General features: G+C 36.7%; 1 protein-coding gene across 2 annotated transcripts; it reads right to left on the reverse strand.

Moving 5' to 3' along the window:
• Positions 1-569: 569 nt before the first annotated feature.
• On the reverse strand, positions 570-26,675 carry LOC116163408 (inositol polyphosphate 1-phosphatase). Of its 2 annotated transcripts, none has more exons than XM_031477315.1 (4): positions 26,348-26,675; positions 26,020-26,293; positions 25,792-25,957; positions 570-1,142 (listed from the first exon to the last, which is right to left on the reverse strand). In XM_031477315.1, exons 1-4 carry the CDS (start codon positions 26,546-26,548, stop codon positions 674-676), a joined length of 1,110 nt encoding a protein of 369 aa, XP_031333175.1. In that variant the 5' UTR covers positions 26,549-26,675; the 3' UTR covers positions 570-673. The 2 variants fall into 2 exon arrangements, with proteins under 2 accessions (XP_031333175.1, XP_031333176.1); XM_031477316.1 differs by lacking the exon at positions 570-1,142 and adding an exon at positions 8,929-9,513.
• Positions 26,676-26,931: the final 256 nt, after the last annotated feature.

Here is a 26,931-nt window from a genome sequence, read left to right on the forward strand (position 1 = left end):
CATGGACTGCTATTAGCCCTATGCTTTCAATGCAAAATGGGTGGTCACCATGGTATTGGTGGTCACGGATAGAAGACACTGTAGTTGTAGGTATGTGATTCTCAGGGTAAACTAAAGTCGTATGAACACCACTCGGATCGCGTAGAGTAGCTTTTATGGTAACCGCGTGGTACGGGAAGCTTTAAATACTCCCGATTATCTTCTATACATTCACTAATAAGAATAGGTTTGCTTTTTTGCCATATCTGGGCAATTAATTAATTGACGTTTGTTAATTTATAGGTTAACAGTCTCAAATCGTTGTCTAATCGGACAACTTCGGACAGACTCGTTTACCCTGAAACTCACATACCCAGGCGAAGTACTTGACCATATTTTAGTTACAATTAGCAGTCCATGGTCTAAGGTTGCCTCGCTTAAATTTGTCGGTGCATACGGCCATAAGATATTGATTTAGACATGATTTGGTAGTTGATAGTTTGGTTTTAACTTTACAAAGCAACACAACAACCTTTGCAATGTGTGCATCCATTAAGCTGATGTGACTGCAACTGTATATAAAAATACAATTTAACCTTAAATAACTTTAATATTACATATAACAAATTCAATAAGTTCCCTAAGTACCAATAGGTAGATAGTGTGGAAGTACGACCATCGTTAAGTATCCATCTCAGTTACATAAAGCATCCATAATTTTTGTGAGAACCTCTTCGTTGTAAAATGCAATTATTCCACCATCATTGCAATAAAGTTTAATTTTGTTGACGTCGCCGTTGCCAGAATGTGTAGGGTATTCTATGGGTTTGCAATGATTCCCATTAACAGCATTATATTGAACAATATTGCCACCAATTGACTTAAGAATCGCTTGAGGGCCGCAAGTATCCCATTTAAACGTTGTATTTTTTGACAATACATACGCGGCCGCCTGCCGTGTTATAACTGTTAGTATTTTATAACCAGCTCCAGCGGCTTCAATTAGATTAAATCCCGCGCCCTGCAGTTTTCGTTTGATGTTTCCATCTTCGCTGGTACTAATACAAATCACATTTGACTGGTTGTCAATACTGTGGTTGACTGTCAATGATGATACGGTTATAGATGGTGTTGTCAGACCCCAGTAACAACGTCCACTCCATCTGGAAAAATTAGATTTGTTAATATTTGACGAAAAAATGAAGTCATGTTTATATGAACTTATATTCAAAAACAATATCAACAAGATAGGTACGAAGAATCGCATACAATTTCCAGTAAGGGAATTTTTTGCCACTCAGCTCGTATTGGGAAACCAGAATTTTAATCCGGCTCTCATTCAATGGCGCTGATCGTTGAATAAAAATAGAAATCGATCGCTGTGTCTTTTCGTTCTCGAGTTAGACGTGGAACAGATGGACAGACAGACGGACAAAACCATCACATAAGAGGGTTTTTTTTCTTTCGAAAAATTAGCCTAAAATTCGGATAAAACTGAGTACCGAACGATCCTCGGGATCTAACTTTTTGGCCCGATATTCTACGTAGCGCAATAGTGACCTCTCTTATATCCTTAAGAACATATTGTGTAATAATTTTCAAAGCAATCGGACTTTTCTAAAAAAAAGTTATCGTGCACACGGACATACAGACAGCAATACAAAATTATAAACGATCTCGAAAATCGTTAATAATAGCTTCGTGGTGGCACTCAGAAGACGTATTTTAAACTATTTTAGCATTGGAAATGCTTATGTTTTGTATGGGTATGAATTTACCAAGTTTGCGGAGTAGAAAAGAAGACAAGTGGTGTCGCGTCTAGTGTTGATTGTACCGTACTCGACTGCAATCGGTAGATTCAGGAAACGTCGCGGATACTGTCGATACGGTACTTACTTAACAGTGCGCAGGGGTTTTGTTAATTCGAATTTAAAATTCTCGCACATCGCCCGTGATAGTGTTACAAGCATGTTACGCCGCTTATTATTCAGAAAGTAAGTTTGCGACACGAGCGAGCTTGCGAGCGAGTGGGGCAAGATTATTCCGTGTGAATAAGGGTTTTTTATGGCTTTATAGGTCATACTGTTATCATTTCCAATGTCTCCGATGGTTGCAAGGATTGCGAAATCTGTGATTTTTTTAAATTTTGAAGGTGATTAAAAATTACCCACTTTTTACCTAATAGTTTCTCGGATTTTAAAAGTTGACCTTGATTTATTCACGGAACAGTCTCAACGTAAATTCATAATACCTGTGATAATATCACAGATTTACTAAATCTGTGATAATGCATAACATTCTGAGTATTCTAGAATTCTTAACTTAATTTAAATATCTATACAACCCTTTTTTTTAAATAAAAATAATCCCGAAAATAATGTTATTTGCTGGTTATTTGTCTATGATCTGCTCATCTGCTCTGGTACCTAGATAGGTATAATGGAATATAGAACAATTATTAAAGGATTTTAAAAATCAGGTTCGCCGTAAAGCAATATTCTTACAATGATTATGTAATCTTAGAAACGGTAAAAGACAAATTTTATAAAGTTGTAACAGTATTTTTGTACAGGTTAATTAAAGTTCATAGAATAGAAAATAATAGAAATATCCAGTCTAAATGTAATCATGACTCCCAAGTACGAATGATGTGACGGAATGACAATGCATTTAAAGGAAAATTGTTTATTTCAGTTCATTGTAGCCGAATATACCTACAGTTTAAATATAGCCGCTATGAAGCAGAAAGGAAATTAAACATCAGTAATCATCGCGGCGTAAATAGAATTGCGCTCACCGTATGTAAATAATGTAAAGTAGGGTAAAAAACTGTATAGAAATAACGAGTGTTAACGCTAAGGTCAAAGTCCGAGTCATTGTAAATAATTAATTTAGAGCTAGTAGAACGGGTTGAATCCGTCTGTTCCCTACCGGTTCCAAAGTATCAAACGCTCAATTCGTTTGGCGAGCAGTCCTAGCTATTAAGCTTTTACTGCTTGCGTCTTTTAGTGTGTGTTGCTTTGCAGATCCTTTGGGTGAGGATCGGGAGAATGTGTGTTAGGGGTCGTGGGTTAGGGGTCTTGCGTTAGGTGATTTTTCGTTTTCCAGTCACCGCCCGCGGTTGGTTAAACTGGAATGGACGCTCGTGTTTACTCTTCTTGCAGCACCCTCCTTGGCCGCTTCTTCTTTTGCTCCTGTGTTCCAGCCACGGGAGCGATGTCTCTTATGTGTTGGAGGTCGGAGTTGTCCATCCTTTGATAGATTTTTTCGGCCAGCGATCGAGTTTGTTCTGCGAGGGTGTCTATTTGCAGGTCCTACCTGATGGTGGTGTTGGAGACGAAGTTTGGGGCTCTGGTTATCGTGCGCAGCGCGATGGATTGTACCGCTTCCAGTGCGGTGGAGTTGGATTTCGAGACATACGCCTTCCAGCCTGCAGAGGCAGATGTCAGCACGGGGCGAACGTAGCTCTTGACCAGGTGTACCTTCGTTCTTGGCGCCAGCGCTGGTGATGATAGAAGAGGGTATAATCTGGATCTTGCCCTCCGTCCTTTGGCGAAAGAACCAAAATGGTTAACACCTTTACTACTTCTCTTAGACTCGTTGGCTAAAGTGGGAGTGTGTACCCATCGGAAACGTAATATGCATGCGGTTACAAATCGAGTTTGGAGATGGTATGATGAGGTAACAGGTACAGTGACTTTATAGAGACAGTGGCGGCAATAGGAGTTCGGCCGCCATTTTGCGTCAAAAAGTTGGCAACACACAATACACGTAGGCATGTGTGGCATACACCGCAATATCGTATTAGGGAGCAGTCAAATTACGGGGACCGCCGGCGCTGCGCGCAGTGGTTGCGTTACACATATTGTGTGGGGATGTCGTTTTCACGTACATGTTGAACAGTGCTGGCGATAGGCATCCTCCTTGTGGCACTCTTCCGACAGCTGGTCTTCTATTTTGACCCGGAAGGTTAGGTTCGAAAGGTAGCTGTGGAGAAGCCGGGTGAATGAGGCATGTATGTTTTGGGTTCGATGCATCTTGACGAGCAGGCCTGCCGTCCACACTTTGTCGAATGCCTTTTCGTTATCGAACGACGCGGCCACTGTGACTTGACCTCTGTTGTAGGCTTCGGCGACGGCGTCTACCAAGCGGATGATTTGTTCTCTGCGAAACCCGAACTGTTCGGGCCTTATGTTTGGTTGCAATTTCGCCAGCAGTATTCTCTCGAAAATCTTCCCCAGGGCTGGTAGGAGAGATATGAGTCGATAGCTCTGGGGTTCGGCTAGATCTTTCCCGGGCTTCGGTAGCATTATCACAATCGCCTTCTTCCAGCTTGTTGGGAAGTGTCCTAACGCTATCGCGGCGTTAAACACTCTCGTGATGTAGGCGAAAATTGGGCGTGTGATGTTCTGTAGGGCTCTATATGTTATGCCGTTGGCTCCGGCCGCTTTTCGAGGACTTTGTTTGAGGATGATGGTGCGGACTTCCGTCGGAGGTACGAACGCAAGTTCGTTTTCCACGCGGGCCGCGAGGATTCTTTCGAGCTCTTCTTCCACTTGTCTATTGTGTTCTTCGTCTTCGACGGAGAACGGGGTGAAGTTCACTCGAAGGGTTTCGGCGAAGAGCTCTGCCTTTTCCTTTGCGTCGTAGCGGTGACCGTTGGGATACGCCGGCGGTTTCCTGGAGGTAAGCGCACGACCGATTTGGAAGACGTTTCCGCATCGGGTCATGGTTTCCTCGACGTGTTCGTTCCAAGATTTGTTGTTGAAGTCCTGGATGGTACTTTGAAGGGCGGCTTGTTTGGCATTGACCTGTCTCTTTATGTCGGGGTCTCGGGTGAGTTGCCATCGCCGAACGAGTCTCCTTTTCTCTCTAATCTCCTCCTTGAGATACTGAGGGAGCTGATTCGCCTTCTTGGCCGGGACTTGTTTGGTGGCCGCGGCCAGCGCCTGTTGAAGTTTGGTCGTCAGTATCTGCACTTTCTCGTCTAGGTCAGCCGGGGTGCGGATGTCGGGGTTCCCGGATGGTATGCTTCTCTGGAGATGTTCGTTAAACTTCTTCCAATTGGTAATCTTCCTGGTGTTCGGGGGTATGGTGACGGACGGCTTCGTGTGAAGGGTCATGACGATGGGAAGGTGATCGGAACTCCAGTCCTGGACGATGTCGAACACGTACGGGTACGGAATCGCCTGCAATACCGTAATGTCGAGCACGTTTTTTGACTAATTTTGTTGGGAAAAAAGAACAACCCAGTGCGATAAATAGGCTACTAAATATTATGCTGTGTAGACCAATTTATAGACCTACTAAAGGGTCACAAATGAAGGAGCTGAAAAAGTATCACCTATAGTATTCAGGAAAAAGTAGGTAGGTATATTAGGTAAGTAATAAGGATGGAATGAAGACGCATTATGAACTATGTATGAATCTCTCTCTGACCCACGTGACACGTCCACCACAAAACATCGGAATGATAAATTCTACATTTCCACAATGCCATGCAATCGTACCGGTAACAGTGGCAACCCAATATCCTCATCTTAATTGGATTGGTAATTAAGTGTTATCTCAAGAATATGAATAGTATTGTCTGCCCACTTTGATTATGATATCTAATGCTACCGTAAATTAATAAAGCTTATTTAAAATGTACGAGTATAATAGGAAACTCTTTATCAAACAGTTACTTTACCACAACCACAACTAGTTTCAATTCAAATTTATCGCTTATGTATTGTTAAAATGTAGTCAATTAAATTACTAGTATTTAGGAAGGAAGGAATAGTACTTTAATCACTTCCTCCGGCACTCTATTGTCGAAATATTCATACTTAAGGTTTCACACCGCCAGTAAATGTCTCGTCCAGACCATCCCCTTGAGAGTACCCATCTATGACACTTCGTTCTGGAGGTATTTGAACAGTTAAAAAGAAGGGCAGTAGTCATGAAAGATACAACCAATTTCTATTTATTTTAAATTTGCGAATGTGACGCACTATGTTTTTGAACGCGTGAAGTTTGCATACTTTACATGTTTCACTATGTGGCAGCCTTGATGATTATATATAGATATAGTGTTACTTATTGTTATTTATTTTACGTAAAATATGTAATTTCATTGTGTACCTACCCTGCAGAATAAATCAATTATTATTATTATTATTATTATGGTCGGTGTTTCTTGTGAGAACTCAGGTCTAGTCTGGTTAACTAATCGCACGGATTAAAATCAAGTAACGATTAGTGTCTGGGTCTGTGTCTGATGAAGTTATGTAGGGTCCTAAAAAAAATCAATGAATCTTTTAAACGTTCTGAATTCTACGTATTGCATCTCCCCCCTTAAAAACTGTTACAAACCGATACAATAACGTGACAATCAAAATAAGAACACTGAAACTGTAAAATTATAAAATGCGAGTAGTAGGTACACTGGATACTCGTTCTAGCTTTGAACAATAAAAAAAAGACGGTAATTGATTTACTTCTTTCAAATAGTATCCCTGGTTAAAAAAACAAGGACCTTTAAATCTTGCCGCGAATCTTGCTTTAAATATAATATACTATTTATAGGTGTAAGAAAAATTCGACTTCCTGAATTGGAAAATTAAAATATATACCTACGACCTTTCCTAGAACGTGATAATATCCCTGATATTAGAAAATAAGCCCTTTGGATAATGTACCTAAGTAATCGTTTTCACGGGACGACCATAAGTGATATGAAGAACAAAGTCACCAAGTGACCATGAAATTCCTATGAAAGTGAGAGATTGATAATAGGAATAAGTTACAAATGAGAGACAAACAAGGGAGAGGATACCTAATTACGTATGAGAAAGGATCCAAACCAAATTTTATGACATTTTTGGACCTAAGCTATAGTGGGGATTTCTATAGTGATTTATTATACATATATACGTATATATTTATTATAGGGATTTGTCTGTTCTGCAGATTGTATGTGCAGAATGTTTATTTTTAGCGCATTTCCACAAAAAAAAAAAGCGCTATTGTGGCCACTTTGTCCGTCCGTCCGTCCGTCCGTCCGCTAACTTTGCGACGCTACTAGTTTTTTATCTTAAGAGCTATTGTTCTACTTTTTTCGCTATTTGTTATTTCGTTATGGTGTCGAGTCTTGTACCAAGGAAGGAATTTTTTCTGTACCGCTTACAAAAAAAGTTATTGTAAAAAAAACAAAAAACCGTTTTTTTTACATGTTCCATAATTTTACACTTTTGCCGTTTATTAACGATCCTAGAGATCGTTTATAATTTTGCATTGCTATCTGTCTGTCCATCTATCTGTCCGTGTGAACGATAACTTTGTTTAGAAATGTTCGATCGCTTTTACATCTCCGTTAGTTATGAACTGAATTGCATAAAATTCAATATGGGCATAGATTTAGCCATATAATACGCAATGCCAAGAGTTGAATCGAATCGATTCAAAATTCACAGTGCCCTTTTCGCACCTCGACCATTTATAAGCCGAATTGCAAACTTTTTTACTTATAAAAGTATTTGAATGAAATTTGATACATAGGCACTTGGAATAAAGGAAAATCAAACGCCAATTTTAAAATTTGGTTTTGCGCATGCGCAGTGCCAACTTTTTTATTTATGGAAGAATTTAAACGAAATTTGATACATAGGCACTTGGGCTAAAGGAAAATCAAACGCCAATTTCAAAATTTGGTTTTGCGCATGCGCAGTGCCAACTTTTTTATTTATGGAAGAATTTAAACGAAATTTGATACATAAGCACTTCGAATAAAGGAAAATCAAACGCCAATTTCAAAATTTAGTTTTGCGCATGCGCAGTGCCAACTTTTTTATTTATGGAAGAATTTAAACGAAATTTGATACATAGGCACTTGGAATAAAGGAAAATCAAACGCCATTTTCAAAATTTGGTTTTGCGCATGCGCAGTGCCAACTTTTTTATTTATGGAAGAATTTAAACGAAATTTGATACATAGGCACTTGGGATAAAGAAAAATCAAACGCCAATTTCAAAATTTGGTTTTGCGCATGCGCAGTGCCAACTTTTTTATTTATGGAAGAATTTAAACGAAATTTGATACATAGGCACTTGGGCTAAAGGAAAATCTAGCGCCAGTTTCAAAATTTTATTTTGCGCATGCGCAGTGCCAACTTTTTCATCTATGGAACTATTTAAGTGAAATTTGATACTTAGGCGCTTGGAACAAAGGAAAATCTAACATTAGTTTTAAAATTTAGGTTTGTGCATGCGCAGTTCCAACTTTCTTATTTAGAAAAGCATTGAAATAAAATTCTTCGCATAAACTGAAATTGAAGTAGCACGTCAACAATGGATTGCCCATGTGCAACGCTATCTTTCATATTTGTGGGCGGATTTTTACGATTTTAACAGAAGCTGCATCTTACAAATGGGAAATGAATGCAAGTGGAAATGCGCTTTATGTAAATCGTTTACGATTACTTTTTAACTTGTTATTCCTTAGCGCTGCCGACATGCGCAGATCTAATTTTATGATTTGGGTTTATGATTTTCCTGAAACACGAGATAGTAACAGCCTGGTAAAACCAGTGAAAGGACACTCAAAGTCTCAAACCTGAATTATTTCTAGTTAATTCCAATTGTGAAGACCTCAAAAATCAGTATTTTACCGTATGCAATTTTTCAAAATTTGGAAACTACTGAGGCTGTTCATTCAACCACAGATTTAAATATTTAAATCTGTGATTCAACATTATGAACCACGAACGGGCATGGAGCGCAAAAACGTCGCTTATTGTTCCAATTTTCAAATTTGAGAAAGTATAGATTGCATGAACATTATGTTAATTCTCCGGGTGGAACAAACAGTAACTTTTAAGAGGTTCCGAAAGTAGCAAATGTAAGTCTTTTTTTTTTTTTTTTTTATTTTTAATTGCAAATTTACAATCTACTCAAATAAACTACAGAGTAATAAGTAAAGAGGATGATATTTTTGCAGGTGGCTTGAGTTGGGCACCATCCATTGATGGGTCACCATGATTATTCAGTCAGATCTTCGGGCCATTGTCTTTTTAATCTTCTGTTCACTAGCTGATGGTGATAGAGGTTAGCTATTAATCGATTGTTATGGTGTAAGGTGCGGTCACGACTATTTCTGGCTGTGGATCTGATTACTTCGTTGACATATGGGATTCCAAAGTCATTGTGCAGGGTCTGGTTGCTGACGAACCATTCTGCATTAGCTATTGATCGCAGAATCTTGGATTGAAATGCCTGAAGCATTTTGGTATTTGAGGGTTTGCTGCAACCCCATAGCTCAATTCCGTATGTCCATATGGGTTTTAGGATGACTTTATACAGTAATAGTTTGTTATTCAAGGTCAGTTGCGATTTTCTCCCAATTAGCCAAGACATCTTTATTGCTTTTAGATTGTTGGCGTTTTGCTTTTATGTGAGCTTTCCAGGTCAGCTTTTGGTCTAATGTATGCCATAGTAGCGATAGCTTAGCGTCAAAACAAAATGCAGCTTCTCATTTGTTTACGGCTTGACCACCTAGAAGATTTTTGTTACATTAATGGTTAACCTAAGTGTGATAGGTGATAAGTGTGATATGAGCACATTCATCATTGTAAGGATACATGCCACACTACACAGAATTTGCTGTACCTATATATATTATGCTTACCTTTATTAATGTATTTTGTTTTTTTTTGTTTTTTGTTATGTATTGGGGTTGTTATTGTTATGCTTAGGCACATTTGTGCATTTTGCCCTGTAATTGTTGGATTATTATCTGTTGGGCACATAAATAAATAAATTAAAATTAAATTAAACCTACATACACATTTTACACAACAATTAGTTTTTTGCCACTTTTATGTCTAAGAGTATGTGTAGATACTAAATTTGGTTATAATCTGTTTAGCCGTTTAGCCGGAAATGAAAGTGCAGACAGACAGACCGACAGATACACCCACATCACCGAAATTTTGTTTGATTCGGATTCCTAGTGCTTTAAAACGAGTATTTCTGTCAAAAAAAATGGTCGGGGTCATTTTTTACCCCAATGCAATACCAAAGGTAGAAAAAAAACACACTAAAAGACAGTAATGCCGCGTTTTGAAGATTACTGTGTTTCTAGAAAGAATCAAGTGTTTAATAAATATCGATTCTTTAATTTTAATCAAGCGGAACGTGAGTACTTTAATGCTTTTCTTACCGAAACCGAAAGTTAGCTAAAAGTTGACAAGCAAGAGGAAAGTCTGACAAAGGATAAAGATAAAACAAGAGGAAAAATAATACTATTATAGAAATCCAAGATCGTGAACTGCAAGAGTGACTGCTGAGGGAAACCGACATCACTTTAGAAAACGTGACCAAAGTTTGTCGACAAACAGCAAACAAAGCTTATGCATGAAGGAATGGTAAGCGAACTGAACATTAATAAATTAACAATTGGGTATAATGGGTAGACAATTAATAACAGTAAAAATGTGATTGTCCTGCGTAAGAAAAAAGTGTGACCGATGTAGTCGGTCGTCCTGAAACCTTAGACCATATAGTAGGTACATGGACTGCTATTCGCTATGCTTTCAATACAAAATGGATGGTCACGGATAGAGGGCACTGTAGTCGTGGGTATGTGAATCTCAGGGTAAACTAAAGTCGTGTAAACACCAGTAGGATCGCTTAAAGAGCAGCTTTATAGTAACCGCGTAGTACGGGAAGCTTTAAATGCTCTTCATTATTTGCTATACGTCCACAAATAAGAATAAGTTTTTTTTTGGGGATATCTAGGCGATTAATTAATTGACGTTTGTTAATTTATAGGTTGACAGTCTCAAATCGTGTCTCATCGGACAACTTCGGACAGACTCGTTTACCCTGAAACTCACATACCCAGGCGATGTCCTTGACCATATTTTAGTTACAATTAGCAGTCCATGTACTATATGATATAAGCCTAAAACCTTCATTTTCATGCCTACTTTCTGTCAGGAAATTTTGGTTTCCATGACAGAGGCAGAACAGACTACGTTTCCTGGCACTTGTCACTTTACTGGCCGCACTTGTCTAGTATTAAAGTAGGTTGCGAACAAAGCAAACAAATATAAACAAGTAAAAAGGTTTTCGCCTTAAGGCGAGTAATTTCAGCGCATTTTCCATGTACTTCCCAAAAGGCTATAGCTCTGTGCGCTGTGATTTTCCATACTATAGAGGCATATATGGTTTAAATAAATATCTCCATAAAATTACAGGTGTTCGGTATACTGAAGACGTACGACATAAGTTTAAGGAACATTGTATACTTAACTTTACCTTGTATTTATATTTATCACACCCTCCTCGAAGTGAAAAACAACGTACATGTATATACGACTCAAAATGACATTCATGCACACGACACCCGCCAAGGTCCCCCAAAGACATCAACATAAAACGCTTAAGACTCAACAGGAGTAGGAATTCAACCAACTATCACGGTCCCAAATTGTTTAATCATCTACCTGACACGCTAAGGACTGCCTCTTTAAATAAATTCAGAATTGATGTTAAAAAGATCCTGCTAACTGGTAGCTTTTATTCGATCGATGAATTTTTGTCCTCCAAGCTGTGATGTTAATTTTAATTTGTTTTATTTTTAAATATGACAAGTGTAAATACAGTACTGTATTTTTAGCACAAATATATTATTATTATTTATTATTTAAACAAAAAAGTTGGCGTTGCGCAGTTCGCGTATAAGCACAGGTATGAGAGAGAGATTTTCATAAGTAAAAAAGTTGGCATTTTGCAAACTGCGCATGCGTGGATTTGATTTTTACTATGTGCGATATGTTTGCTTTTCCTAATGACATTTGTAGTTTTCGATTTTTACTACATGCGATATGTTTTTCTTTACTAGAAGCATCTATGGTTAAAATTTCAAAGAAATATCTTGGTAAATAAAGAAGTTGGCACAGACTGCGCATGCGCACATCTAATTTTTGCACTGTCAGTTATGTTTGCCTTTAACAAAAGCATATGTGATTAACATTTCAAAAAGATATCTCGATAAATAACAGTTGATATTGCGCATCCGGCGCATGTGCGCATTAATCTGATGTTTACAATATGCGATACGTTTGCTTACACTAAAAGCGCAACTTTGGTTAAAGTGTCATAGAAATATCTCCATAAATAAGAAAGTTCTTGAGTCTTGAGATCGTTTATAATTTTGTATTACTGTTTGTCTGTCCGTCTGTCTGCCAGTTCGTGTAAACGATAACTTTGTTTAGAAATATCCGATCGCCTTGGAAATTGGTGCATATGGTCGCTATTGTTTTTCAGCAACGTAGACTATTGGGTCAAAAAGCTACACTCCAAATACGATCTCGAACCATGTTCGGTACCTATTCAGTTGTATCATTTTGAACAAAATTCCCGGCAAAATCTTCAATAACTAATGTTAAGAGCTAATGGAGTCCCTTGTGAAATAAAGACCCTACATATACGTATACAGGGTGTTTTTTTGGGAGCTTTAGTTAAAAGTTTCTGGAAAAGTAAAATAGGTAGGTTTTTGAAAATTTGTACTTAGGGGTTACTCTGAAGGCCGAATCGATGTAAAATATTTTCAAAATGGCCGCATTTCCGGAAACACCGGAAGTAGATAGTAACTTCGTTATTTTAAATGGCAACCCCTATTTTTTATTGCATTTTTGGATTCTACGTGAAATTTCAGTTCTTTTGATACCCATATGTCGATATCTGCCATTTATGGTTTTTAAGTTATTTTGACTTTAAGAAAAAAAATGGCGGATGCAGATGGTACCTTGATAATTGATTACTTGAAAAAGGTTATAGTCATGGCAACCCATTTTTATCAGTGCATAGAGAATGAATAGGGCTTTCTTTTACTGTACTTAAAACAAAGTTAAGTTGCGTACAACCGCACCTATGGAGATCCAAATTTAAGAAACTTCAAAGTCTATAAACTCAGTTTTTTTAAATGGAATGACCATGTTCTTAATATTGCATGAGATAGAGAATCGAAATTGGCATATTTTGATATTACATGTTCCTATAGCTATCTTTAACAGTTTCTGATTTATTCCCATTTCATTGAATTGATCTCGGAATTGATGCCATTTTTTTCGCATTTTCTTTTTAGTAGTTGGCCATGATTTTATAACAATCGAATTTTAAACAAATCAAGGAATGGATTCTTTAATACCATTGATTCTAGTTCTAGTTTAAATAATTCATTAATAAATAACTCATTTATTAAGGATATAGGACGGAAAATTTTTGAAAAATCTAAACAGAGTCGTTCAACTGAATTTCTTAAACAACTTATAAGTCTGGAAATTCAGAAAGGTAATGCGATATCTGTTCTAGCAACAATTCCATACCAAAAATGTTTCAACGAAGTTTTTTTATATTTTGCATTGAATTTAATTTGTTAATCTTGCATTTGCAATTCAATTCATTTTCTTAAATATTCTCTTGTAGAGCTTTGTATCACTTATGCTTCAACGGTTTGTAGTGCATTAGGGGTACAAAATTTCCAAAATTCATACAATTTCGTTCCAGTTTTCGAATGAATGTAAGGAAAGCACGCGCCGCGATTCTGCCCATTTCACCATAAATAACAATTAAATTCCAAAATAGGTGAAACCACTGCGAGTCATTTTTCGATTTTTGAAAAACTTATGTTAACCTATAACAGTGGGTGATGGATTAGTGTCACTAGATTTGTTTAAAATTCAATTGTTATAGAATCATGGCCGACTACTAAAAAGAAAATCCGAAAAAAATAGTGTCAATTCAATAAAATGGGAATAAGTCAGAAACTGTTAAAGATAGCTATAGGAACATGTATTGTCAAAATATGCCCATTTCGATTCTCTATCTCATGGAGTAGTAAGAACATGGTCATTCCATTTAAAAAAACTGAGTTTTTAGTTTTTGAAGTTTCATAAAGTTGGATATCCATAGGGGCGGTCGTACGCAACTTAACTTTTTTTTAAGTGCACTAAAAGAAAGCCCTATTCATTCTCTATGCACTGATAAAAATGGGTTGCCATGACTATAACCTTTTTCAAGTAATCAATTATCAAGGTACCATCTGCATCCGCCATTTTTTTTCTTAAAGTCAAAATAACTTAAAAACCATAAATGGCAGATATCGACATATGGGTATCAAAAGAACTGAAATTTCACGTAGAATCCAAAAATGCAATAAAAAATAGGGGTTGCCATTTAAAATAACGAAGTTACTATCTACTTCCGGTGTTTCCGGAAGTGCGGCCATTTTGAAAATATTTTACATCGATTCGGCCTTCAGAGTAACTCCTAAGTACAAATTTTCAAAAACCTACCTATTTTACTTTCCCAGAAACTTTTAACTAAAGCTCCCAAAAAAACACCCTGTATTATTCCATATAAAATTCTGAGCAATAACTTCAATACTAACTGGGAGCAGTCAATTATATGGAATCAATAATTAATTAAATTGTGTATTTGTGCTGCTAGCTTTTGCAGTACTTTGGCTTCTAATTCATTTGCTTCTCACACTCTTGTTAATGATGCGTAACACTTGTACCTAGTTTTACTTCTACGCATCGGTCAACGTTTATAACTCATATGGTGTAAAGTCGGTAGTTGAATGTCCTTCTTTTTTATCGACTATACTTACTTTCGGTGTAAAATAATCTTACACATGAGATACCCAAGGCCACATGAGATGGATTTTAAAAAGTTAAAGAGGGCCTGCTGTTTACTATACATAATCAAAAATGAAAACTAAATTTTTGTTCGAAACTGACAACCGGTAAAGACCATTTTACCATTTTTAAGTAAAAATAATAAACTGAAATGCAATGAGCACAGAATATTACCAAACCACATACCAAATTATCTCGAAAATAATGAATAAATAGTTAAAAAGGAGCGATTTCAAAGTTTAGTTTATCTCCGTTTCCGATCACATACACTGTTACCATTATTTATCAAAAAAACAGATTTTTAACAATTAAAAACCGACTTTTCAACATAATTAAGTAAATTGGTCGGTTGTGTAATGAGGTGAAAGTATAGCTTCCTTTCTAAATTGGTTTTCAAATCCTATATTTATTTAAACAAATTGAAAAAAAATACGCTATCGTGCGCTCTTGTGGTGAACAATGTTAAAAGATAACTGTTTGGCATTTTAGGGAAATGCGATTATTGTCAGGATTATTTAATGCGGGGGCGGCGACTTTGTTGGAAATCTATGGGTACTACCATTCACCGACCACCGTATATGATGTTATTATTTGTTTGGAGTATAACCTATTTGGCGGCCGATTGTGGCTAAAGGGTGATCCAGTATAAGTGCCTGGACTTCTGTCAAGAAGTACTAGGCGCACTGGGTCCAGAACAAACACCGGCCCTTCTTCGATGTAGTATATACGAGTTTACGGAGATTCTAAGTTTGGATTTTTGGAATGGTTTAAGACCCACCCTCTCTACTCGAGTATATTTGCTAACCAATTAATCTCTTGAGCTGTTTTTCAGACGAGACTGGCGTGGTAATAAATATACAGAAGCATTGCTTCATTGGGCCGTGTCGACATCTGTTCGTTATTCTGCAAATTATACAGGGCCGTAGTCAGGAGTACGCCTGCCCCTCGGCTTGCCCTAAAAAATTTTAAGCCTGCCCTAGCCAGATTCAGAATTTCCCATTGTAATTTACGAGTCTGCTAAAAATATATAATAACACAACACAGAAAAATATTACTATTGACGATGTTGCGGTTATCAATTAAACAAACATATCTATGTATAACATGTTTTTTAAAACTGCAACGCTACAATGTGTATCGATATGCTATTACGATGTATCAACATCTCAAAGGGACGAGGGCGTCGCCACATTTTCAGCGGGCCTTGGATGACGTCACAAGCCACGACCAGTACTTTTAAGTTATTGAAACAGATTTTTAGTTGTAATCGCTATTCAGACCATGGAAAAAGCTAAAAAACCATTTTATAGGTATTGTCTTGTACCAAAGTGCAAAAACACTATTAGAAATATTCCCGATAAAGTGTATTTTGCAGTTCCAAAAGGACGACTCCCCAGAGGGTTCTCAATTTTTTTACAGTTAGTGAACCCTAAAACAACCTTTTTCAACAATTGTGCCGTTGATTCTTGCAAATCGACGGACTATGCAATTTTGTTTCAAAATCCGATGAATGTTCTTAGTTAACAAATGGAATAATTTCCAATATACCATAAGAAATGTAAATCTATAGTAGGCGAATGGAAAGCTCTCGGAAACACCTACATTAAAAAAATACGTCCAAATCCGAGTTCACGAGAAATCAGCTTTTGACTTCGGACTTGTTTTCGACACAACAAAAAATGATTTTGCAAATCGGGCCGCATCGAACGATTCTTTAAAGGGTGAGCTTTTTAATGCTTCTATTTTACCAAAATGTATGATTTTTATTAATCAGAACGCCAAGGGCCTATTATAGAGTTACCTTCCTTGTTATATTTCGGGAGTTATTCAATTTGTTAGTTAACTAAAAAAGTTCTACAGTCCATCAATTTGCAAGAATCATCGGGACAATTTTTGGAAATGGTTGTCTTAGGATTCCACCATCTGTAAAAAAAATTTTGAACGCTCTGGGAGTCACCCAGTTTAAAAGACCAAGTATCGTTTTGTAAATTTGTTTATTTAATTATGCAATAACTATCAAATCTACGGTGATCGGGTTTGTCATATTGTTTTGTTATCAAAAGAAGTGGATACAGATTTTCAAAAAGATCGGATGAATTTTACTTAGTAATAACCAAATGATAATCTTCGGGATTGCTTTTTTATATTTTTCCATAAAAAACAATAACATTTGAAAACGAACGTTTAATACCAACCGTATCTTATAGAAAATTCAATTCTAAACAAATTCATTTCTCTTCATTTTTTCCCTTAGAGCAATAGTTAACGAGATAATTGAAGTCAAATGCGAAAAGAAACGACATTTTGCCATTTTTTCTTCGGTTTGTGTTTATACATAACAATATATTCCAGGAGTTTTCGGCTAGGGGGACTATGATTTTCGGATTCAGCGGATCTTTTTACATATAATACACTTGATTTCGTTGAGTAAAATGACAATATCCAGCCCAATCTACCCAAACCGTAATTTGACAATACTTGAATATTGACACAATAAATGCGATCGCGTGGCATTTGACGTCACTTTCATTCGTCCAATAGTGAAGCGTTTCGCAAATTTAAATTTCGTTCGCTTATTTTGCACTTTTGAATTAACATTTTTAGCAATTAAAAACAAACTAAATAAGAAAGTAATGATTTAAGTATGATGCCAGGACAATAAATATTCGCGGTAGAAAGTATCAAGATAATTTCAACCACATGCATATTCCTAAAATTTGAATTTTTTGTTAATTTAGGCAAGCCGAGTGGTTATGGCAAAATACAAAAAAAATGCTTGTGAAAATAAACCCAGTAAATTTAAGTTATTTTGGATGCATAAAATTAGGCGATTTTTGTCATTGAAAAGTAGACATATGCATAAACCAAAGGAAAACAATACACGTAGATCCCTATGTCTACTTTTTAATGAACATCACTGTATATGCTTCTTTTGTCATAGTTCAGGAATAGGCCGCCTGTCCTGAATTTTTGCAAGCCTGCCCTGATTATACAGTCGGGCTACGGCCCTGAAATTATAATTGGCGACTGAGATAAAAATGTCTTTACCAAGGAAGTTAAAAACAAGATTGTTTTCTTTAGTTATTCTACTAGTAAGTTCCGAGCTAACACAATAAAAATGGGTAGACGGTAGACCCAAGATGCACAGAAGCGATTCTTTGGCGTTTTGTGAAATCTACGGTGGTCTTTCTAATAGTTACATACCCTAACAATATAAATGAAAGTAAAGAAACGAATTCTATTTCAATACACACTCGTATCGATCGATCTCCTTGTCTCCTTCACAAACACGAACGCACGAATCTTAAGAAACAGAAAAAATGTAACACGTATTTTATCATTGATTTTAGAGATCCAAATCCAAATCTGTCTGCCCATGAGCACAATAACTTTGTGTAGAAACGTCCAATCGCTTTGAAAATTGATACACATGTTCTTCAGGATATAAGAAAGGTCGCTATTGTTTTTCGGCTACGTAGCCTAACGGCCCAAAAAGTTATAGCCCGAAAACTGCCCAAACCTCCAAAAAAGAGTTTCTTTTATAATTCTTGTTACAAAGAACATCCAGTTTTCTGTGTTAGCAAATAAATATTCCTTAAACCTCAGGCAACTATGCAGACAAATAAAATAGAAATTGCGCCTGCGCAACCTAACATATTTGCCCAATCCCATTTTTGACTGTTTAATGCGTTTGAAAACTTAATACAACAGTTAGTCGTGGGACATGGCGTGATTTGTTCAGATTACAGGTTTTTCGTTACTTTACAGTCGGAGTTATCGAAGTTGCTGCGTCGCGTCGTATGAGATTTTCTGAGTAAGCGAGAAATTACTCCATGTTGCGTTGACTTATGCCACTTATGGCCATCAATGAATCTGATTAATTGTGTACAATTAGTTAATTGGCGAAAAAGGTTTGCGTCACGAGATTTAAAAAAAAGTAAAGTATTGGAAAGTTGGTTATTGTGAGAGAACCGTCAGACAATGTGCGTAGAACCGTGAGCGAATTTGAGTCAACCACCTGTAAATTACCGCAGGGTGGTATGGTATTATATTGTCTATTAAAATTCGCGTTGGACGATATTTCATGTTGCCATTCTTCGCAGGTCTGAAGCGGCCAATTGTGCACAAATAATATTTTTAAACGACATTGACATTACTTACCATCGGATCATGTAATTTTAAGCGATCGTAACTCGAACTGCTTAGTCAAAAGTGCTCTCATTATACGAGACCTATGAAGTTGTACGACTTTATTTTCAAAAGTTGGATCAATCAGTAAGTACTTCGACTTTGAACGACCAAGGGATATCTCCATTATTATATAATTAATTTTAAGGTAACCATTTGTATTCAAAACAATACCGTTTACTTTAAGGGTGTTGCAAACTTAGATTTTTATCAGTGAAATAGTAAGGGAGAACTTTTAAATATTCGGTCACTGACTTTAACCGGTTTGAAAAGTCGAAAAAAAATCAGATTGTTTCATGTTTCGACCTAATTTTTCATGGAATTTATTACTATACTGTATTCATTTTAAGAAGGTAGCGGTAGAAAGCATAGCGAAACTTTGACTTTCAGTGCGATTGGTTAAAACACGGGTCAGTATTACGCTGAAACATAAAACGAGTAGCGAATTTTGCAAGCTGGTCGTTTCTGTTGCCACCTAAACTGTTGAAGTGTCATTAGCTGTTAATGTCAAAGATTTATTTCTGTTTGTAGTGCTGGATATTTCTATTTTACAATAATTTGGGGCCGTTTTATATTTTTCCTGTGTGTGCTTATCTTCAAACACAGCGCCATCTACTACCTTCTTATAATGAATGCAGTATAGATAACAAGAATCCTCCAGATTGGTTCCTTTTATATTTAAAATCTTTAATCGCTAGTAAAGGAACTAGTAACTCTGTGTATTACAAATCAAGAATGCGCTAGGTTTAGTTGAAAAGCGGTCAGTTTAAATAAATTTCGTACAACCTCAGTCCTTGAATTTGAAGTAATATTATTCTTTGATATTACTACAGAGATCTGTAAATGAATTCAACAATTTGATTTTTTTAATATATATGTGAATATTTTCAAATTCATGTGTAACAAAGTATCCGTTTTCCGCCCTAAAGTTTCATACCCGAAGTTAGGACTACACCGTATATTTGTGTAATCGACCAGCTTTGCTGAACACCCGATATCTAGAAGCGTTTTAAGTTGGACGTTCTGTTACTAAGTAGTTTCTGAATTTACTTATTTGCTCTAGGAGACGAAAAGTCAGCTTTGTGTGTTTTCATTTTGTTTATTTGTTTGACTTACCGCTGAGAACTCAAGTGAGTTTCGTAGTCAATCGATCATTTTTGCAACCGTTTCAGTAGGAATATATAAATTGCTTTTACAGTCGCCGAAAGCTCTCTTGCCAGGGAAGAAGAGAGAGAATCAATCTTATTACATTTTAGGTTTCTTAATTATGGATTAATCGATTTTAGTTTCTCATGGTATACGAAAATCCAAAATTTAATCCGGCAAGATCGTGCACTTTAAGGAAAATAGCAACGTGATAACCGATTGCGCCGATTAACCTCACATTCCAATGAGCAAAAAGGGCATTGCTGGACTGCCGAATTGGAGATTTCATTCCGACTAATTGGATAAGTATATTTAAGAATCAACATTTAAATGACTTACAGAAACCCGTCCGATTGAGCTGGGTCTTATCTCAAAAGAAGTTCTTAAGAAAACGTGAAATTTCGCATTGGTACCATGTTTTTCCGAAGTCGGGGAAAGGAGTAATTAATTAAAAACAGTTTAATTAGGTACGCTTCGTAAGTACTCAAATTTTGAGCTTTGTTTTGTTGAAATAAATATAGTTACCTATTCAATTTATTGTAACTATGATACGATAAAAAAATATTTAGTTCATCTGTCATAATTATACAATATACATGTTTTCAGTTTATTGCTCTAATAGTTTCAACATGGTAGCAGAGCGTGGTTCGCTTTAAAGGTTAACACGGTTGAAGTACTATGGAGCATCAAGGAGGAAGTATAGAAAAATTGAGAGGAACTGATAACTGGACTGTATGGAAATTCGCCATTCGGAATGTTTTGCGAGCGTATACAAATGCTTACGAGATATGTAATGGAGATCTCAGAATGCCAGAGGCTCTGAATGAGGAAGCTACTGCCGAGCAGAAAGCAGAATATATTAGAGACCTGAAGATTTGGGATAAAGCGGACAGAGTTGCTAGTCAAGCATTGGTCAAAGCAATAGAACCCAAAATAATGGCATTACTGGTGACATGCAATACAGCAAGACAGATGTGGATAAAACTTCATAGTATATTTGAGCAACAGACCAAACAAGCTGCTCATGTAGTACAGGCGGAGTTCTTTAGTTTTACAATGAATGAGAAAGATGATATGGTAACTCATATTTCAAAGTTCGAAACTCTTATCTTGAAACTGAATGCACTGAATGTGAAACAAGATGACATGTCTTTAGTAGTAAAACTTCTGGATACGCTACCAGATAATTATGATAACTTACAGCAGGCATGGTGGGCCAGACCAGACGAACAACAAACGTTTAATAACCTGGTGAATGTACTAACATCCGAAGAATCGCGAAGAAAACAAAGACATCTACAAAGCGAGGCATCAGAAGAAAGTACAGGAGCACTACTAGCTGGTCGATATAGGAGCAAATCACAGATTTCACATAAAAAGAATACTACAAAAGGTGTAACTACAAAGAAAACGTTTACTTGTTATGGTTGCGGAGGCAAGAATCACATAAAACGAAATTGTCCCAATCGTAAACAGAAGTTTTACAACGAGGAATCTGGAGAAAACGCTTTCATTACGGAAGTCTTGAATGCGGAAAATGACGAAGATTTTTGGATTGTTGATTCGGGGGCCACTGATCATCTAACATATCATGGCGAGTGGTTCTCATCTTTTGAACAATTTAAGACACCAGTCAAGGTCCACATTGGAAACAAGACATCGATGGATGCGTTGGGAAAAGGCGTCGTAGAAGTTAAAACTTTTGTTGATGGTAAAATTTTTGATTTTCGAATGTTAAATGTTCTCTTTGTTCCAGCTGCTCGTAGAAATCTATGCTCGATGACAGCAGCTTTAGACAAAGGATACGAGTTCAAATCAAATCAAAAGGAGTGCTTTTTCGTCAGTGATGGAAAAACAAAAGCTAAGGGTAGACGAGTTGGCCAGTTATTCACAATGATAATGAAGGTGAAAGTACCAGAGAATAATTTATTACAATTAAGTAATACGAAAGAAACAAACGTGACTTCGAAATTGAAATCAATTCAAGAGTGGCATGAAATGCTCGGACATCAAAACAGAGTACAAGTCGAAAAAGTGTTAAACCGTAACGGAATCGAGTACACCAAACAAGATTTTTTTTGTGAAGCATGTGTAAAAGGTAAGCAGCATCGCAAGGTTTTTCAACTACGACAACAACGTGCTCAACGAGAAGGTGAAGTCATGAATGTTGATTTATGTGGTCCTATGGAAATCACTTCGTATGGAGGATCGAGATATTTTATCTGCTTTACATGCGATTACTCAAAATTCCGATTGATCAAATTTCTTAAGGAAAAATCAGAAACTACAAAAGGAATTGCTGAAGTCTTGAATTTTGTGAAAAATCAGTGCGGAAGACCACTAAAAATGTTGCGTTGCGACGGTGGAGGAGAATTTAACAACAAAGATGTGACAACGTTGTTAAAATCTGAAGGAGTAATCCTCAGTGTTTCAAATCCATATACCAGCGAGCAGAATGGATGTGCAGAACGCTCTAATCGCACTGTAGTCGAACTTGCAAGAACAATGTTAGCGGCGAAAGATTTACCTAAAGGATTGTGGGCCGAAGCAGTCAACACAGCTGTTTATCTGCTGAACAGAACGGGGCCTAGTAATGAAAATGGTAAATCACCTCTTGAAATATTCACGGGCAAGTCTTCACATTTAAACAAACTGCACGTTTTTGGTACTACATGTTTTGTACATAAGCCAAAACAAGTACGAAAGAAGTGGGACCAGAAATGTCAAAAAGGTATTTTTGTTGGCTATTCTGAAGAGATGGATGGTTTTCGTGTTTGGTTGAGTTCTACCAGGAAAATACTTCGTAGTAGAGATGTTGTATTTGAACCAGTAAATTGTACGGACCATTCTAATGAAGAGAAGAGCATATCAAAAATGATCACCTTTGACATTAACCTTGACGAGAAGCCAAATTACGTAGCAGAATATCCAGGAGAGAACATATTTGTTCGGGAAAAAGAAATAGAGCAGGTAGAAAATGAAAATATTGATGCTGAGAATGAATTGCAAGAATCGGAAGAAGATGGACAGAATCATGAAAATATTGATGTTGATGACAATGAATTGCGAGAATCGGAAGAAGAAGATGGACAGGATCAACCAAGATATAACTTTAGAAATCGAAGAAATCTTCATTGCACAAAACGATTAATTGAAACAATGACTGCTGAAGTGGATGAACCAAAGTCCTATCAAGAGGCAATTCAATCACCAGAAAGTAGATATTGGAAACCGGCAATGAAGGAAGAAATGCAATTACTGATAGAAAACCACACTTGGATTTTGGTTAATTTACCACAAAACCGAAAAGCCATTACAAATCGGTGGACATTTAAATTCAAAAAGAAAGTTGAAGAGAAAGTCTTATCAGTGAAACACATTACTAGTGAGAATCAATTAGGTGACATTTTAACGATAAACTAAAGATTTAGGAGGGAATGTTGAAATAAATATAGTTACCTATTCAATTTATTGTAACTATGATACGATAAAAAAATATTTAGTTCATCTGTCATAATTATACAATATACATGTTTTCAGTTTATTGCTCTAATAGTTTCAACATGTTTAAAATTAAAAAAATTACTTTTGCGGCCGTACCGCATTTAAATCATCAGCTTTTGCTTTGCATCCGTATACCGTTTCATTTCGCTTTCGCATTACAGCCAAATATGCACCCGTTCCAAAGAAAGCCAAAACGATTCCATCAGCCGGTAACGTCAGGGCGAGCATTTTATCCTCGAAGAAGCTAGCTCCCAGAACACAACCAGGACAATTCCCATGTCACAAGTCTCACGTAGTGATGTGAAATTGCTGAAATCTCAGCCGGACAGCCAGGCAAGCTACAAATTTTTCATCCCCTACGTATACCTATACAATTCTCAGCTAAATGATCGAATTACATTTGGATTTTCCATTTCCTCATCCAATCCTCGATCGATTTCAGGCTATTCTGCAAGATGCAATATCCGGGTTAGTATCTGATGCTAGTATGGCCGTATCATTAGCAAACGTAGCTGTAGTTGTTAGGTTGGTGGTGGTATGTCAGCTGTGTAGAGTGTATAAAGTACTGGCCCCAGTACACTGCCTTGAGGTACCCCGGAAGAAATAGGATACAAATCTGTTAATTTCTCTTCCTGCTTCACCAGGAACCACATGCATTCAAGGTAAGATTGAATAATTTCATAGAAATGGTACGGTACTTAGTCCTTGTTTTAGTTTATTATTTATTGGATTCCAGGTCGTTGTTTATTTTGTTGATAATTCTATGTACCTGTTCTGTGGTACTGTGTGGGCTTCTAAATCCAAACTGGTGGTTGGGTATAAGTTCTTTTTCCTCCAATATTGGCTTTAGTCGTTTTAGCAGTAGTTTTTTAAACAGATTGGATAGCACCGGAAAGAGACTTATGGGTCTATACGATTCTACACTATTTAAGTTCTTCACCGCCTTCGGGATCATCGTTATTTGAGCCACTTTCCATTGACTAGGAAGTATTTTATTTTCAGAATAGCATTGAATATAAATGTTATAACCTCGGTTATAACTCGCATGGATTTAGGGGTTATTTCTTGTAATACTTTGCCTGTGATTAAGTCTCACCCTGGTGCTTATTTATTTATAAATAAAATTAATTACTGATTGAGGTCATTTCTTGCCTTTTAACAAAAAAATTACATGACGCAAGTATCAAGGTTAACCAAATCACGCAAATGCTAATGTTATACCTACATTACTTCATTGTACGTAACCATAATTATAAACAAGTTGGGAAACTCCGTATATATAGATTGTTTTTTGAACATATAAGTAATGGAGCAAATTTGATATAAGACCGACCACATACACCACACAGAAAAAATTCTTATGTAAATTTCCCACGACCACAGAAAAGCAGTAATTATTGAACAACTTAAATCGTATCTATTAACAAATGACAGTCAAAATTTAATGTAGAGTTTCACATTTGTAATATTATTTATGGTAAAATGTTCAGAAAATAAGAAAAAATCTTGATGATAAATGGTACAAACGAACAATAATCTGGGTAATGGTTTAAAAAATGTACGTGAAGCATATAAGACAAAAATGTTCAAGAAGAACGATACCAGTTTTTAGCACGCCCCCCTCCCCCCACTCCCCCAACAATTAGTGAATGGACAAATTTACATCAAAGTGGTCAATGTTTTTCATTTTTCGTTTTTGTGTGTATGCCGTTGTTTAATTCAAAGATTGCACTAAAATAAGACCAAATTTCCAAACCTTAAGTCTAATCGCGAATATGCTGGTATGCATTTTATTTATGGAATATGATATTGAAATTCAGTTGCAGGACCTAAAACATACCTCTAGCCCGAGCTCTAGCCCTACAATGAAACATGCTTCTAGCAAGATGGAGCTCCTATTCATACAGCAAATCCAGTAAGTAACAACAGTAACGAATACTTTCAGTCTCTGGTGACCAGACTTGAGTCCGCTAAATTAAGTTCCATGAAAATTGAACCTAAATCTTTTTAAAGAATCTCTTACTGTTTATCTAAACGGAACGGCGGTTTCTGAATTAATTTAGTAGGTAACAGATAGTAACTGGTAAATCAAGCATTTTTTCTTAAAAACGTGTAGGTAAGCATTCAACAGAGGTATTCAATTTGGTGCAACAAGAAACGTTCCATAATTGTTTGTCACTTCGGTTGAACAATGATTTTTGACATGATAGGAAACGCGTACCTATGTACACTCTCATCAAAACTCACCTGGCGTAATTCATTCATTCATTCATTACTGCTCACTTACCTATTGTCAACAGGTTTAAAAAACGGCTGGTTTACAACCCCCATCACTGGAATCCCGGTCAGTTTATCAAAAACTCCAATAAGTACTGTGACACATTTCAATCCATTAACGCAAATCCCAGACACTCCAACCACCTCTTTGGCGTGAATATATTCCGCCGTTGAATCTAAAGCACAACCATTCGAAATATAAAGCAACAGGCAATGTAGCGATTGTAGGTATACCAACCTATAGGATCAATCCAGATTCCCAACTGTCCATAATCCAACGCAACATCTTTCGGAATGTTGTCTAAATAAACATCAATCTCCTTCAGTGAAATATTTCTGTGCACTTCTTCAGCTAATAACCGCGCGGCTACATCGGCGCCATTCAAAACGGTCTGAAGCAAATTTGCAGTGGAAGTTACATCAGGTTGGATTTGCACAACAATCTTTTCGCCAATTGTATTGCAAAACACGTTGTCTTCTTCTCCTTTTATACTCTCTTTCAGTTCTGGAAACTGTACTTTAAAAGTAGGTATATAAAATTAACTTCAGCTTTTGGGTTCGCTTACTTGTAGCCCTATATCGTATTTTACTGTTTCTTGAATAAGTACATCGGCTAAAGTTTTAAAATCTTGTACAAATCGAGGATTTGATTCGCTGCTAGATTTTTCTTCCACTAGCAATTCAAACAAATGCTGTTCCTGTCGGCACAGGCGCGCTATATTCGCCGCTTTTTCGGACACATTTATTAAAGCCTCCAGAAGTGACATCGTTGTGCGAATGTGTTATACTAAAACAAATTTCAGCGCGTACGTTTATAAAGTTTCACCCGCGGTTTCAATAGCATTATTTAATCGCACAACGCCCATATCGCGGTACGCGCTCACGATCAATGAATGTTTCACACTTAATTCCGTAACGCGATCGTTCCCGATTCTATGGACTCGTTTAGAATTTCGCGCTGTTCTACCAATACGAACTTTAAACTGAGAAACGTTTATTTCATATCATTTATTTCATACTGTCCGGTATATGTTCGATTACACTATCATTTTGAGTCCGGTAGGTGTTATTACAGCATCAGAGCCGGTAAGTGTCGCTAAGCAACACTTACCGGACTGTTATTTGTAAATTTGTATACATCAAATTTGAC

The sequence above is a fragment of the Photinus pyralis genome, unplaced genomic scaffold (genome assembly GCF_008802855.1).
Source record: "Photinus pyralis isolate 1611_PpyrPB1 unplaced genomic scaffold, Ppyr1.3 Ppyr1.4_LG2, whole genome shotgun sequence".
In the NCBI taxonomy this organism is placed as follows: Eukaryota; Metazoa; Arthropoda; class Insecta; order Coleoptera; family Lampyridae; genus Photinus; species Photinus pyralis.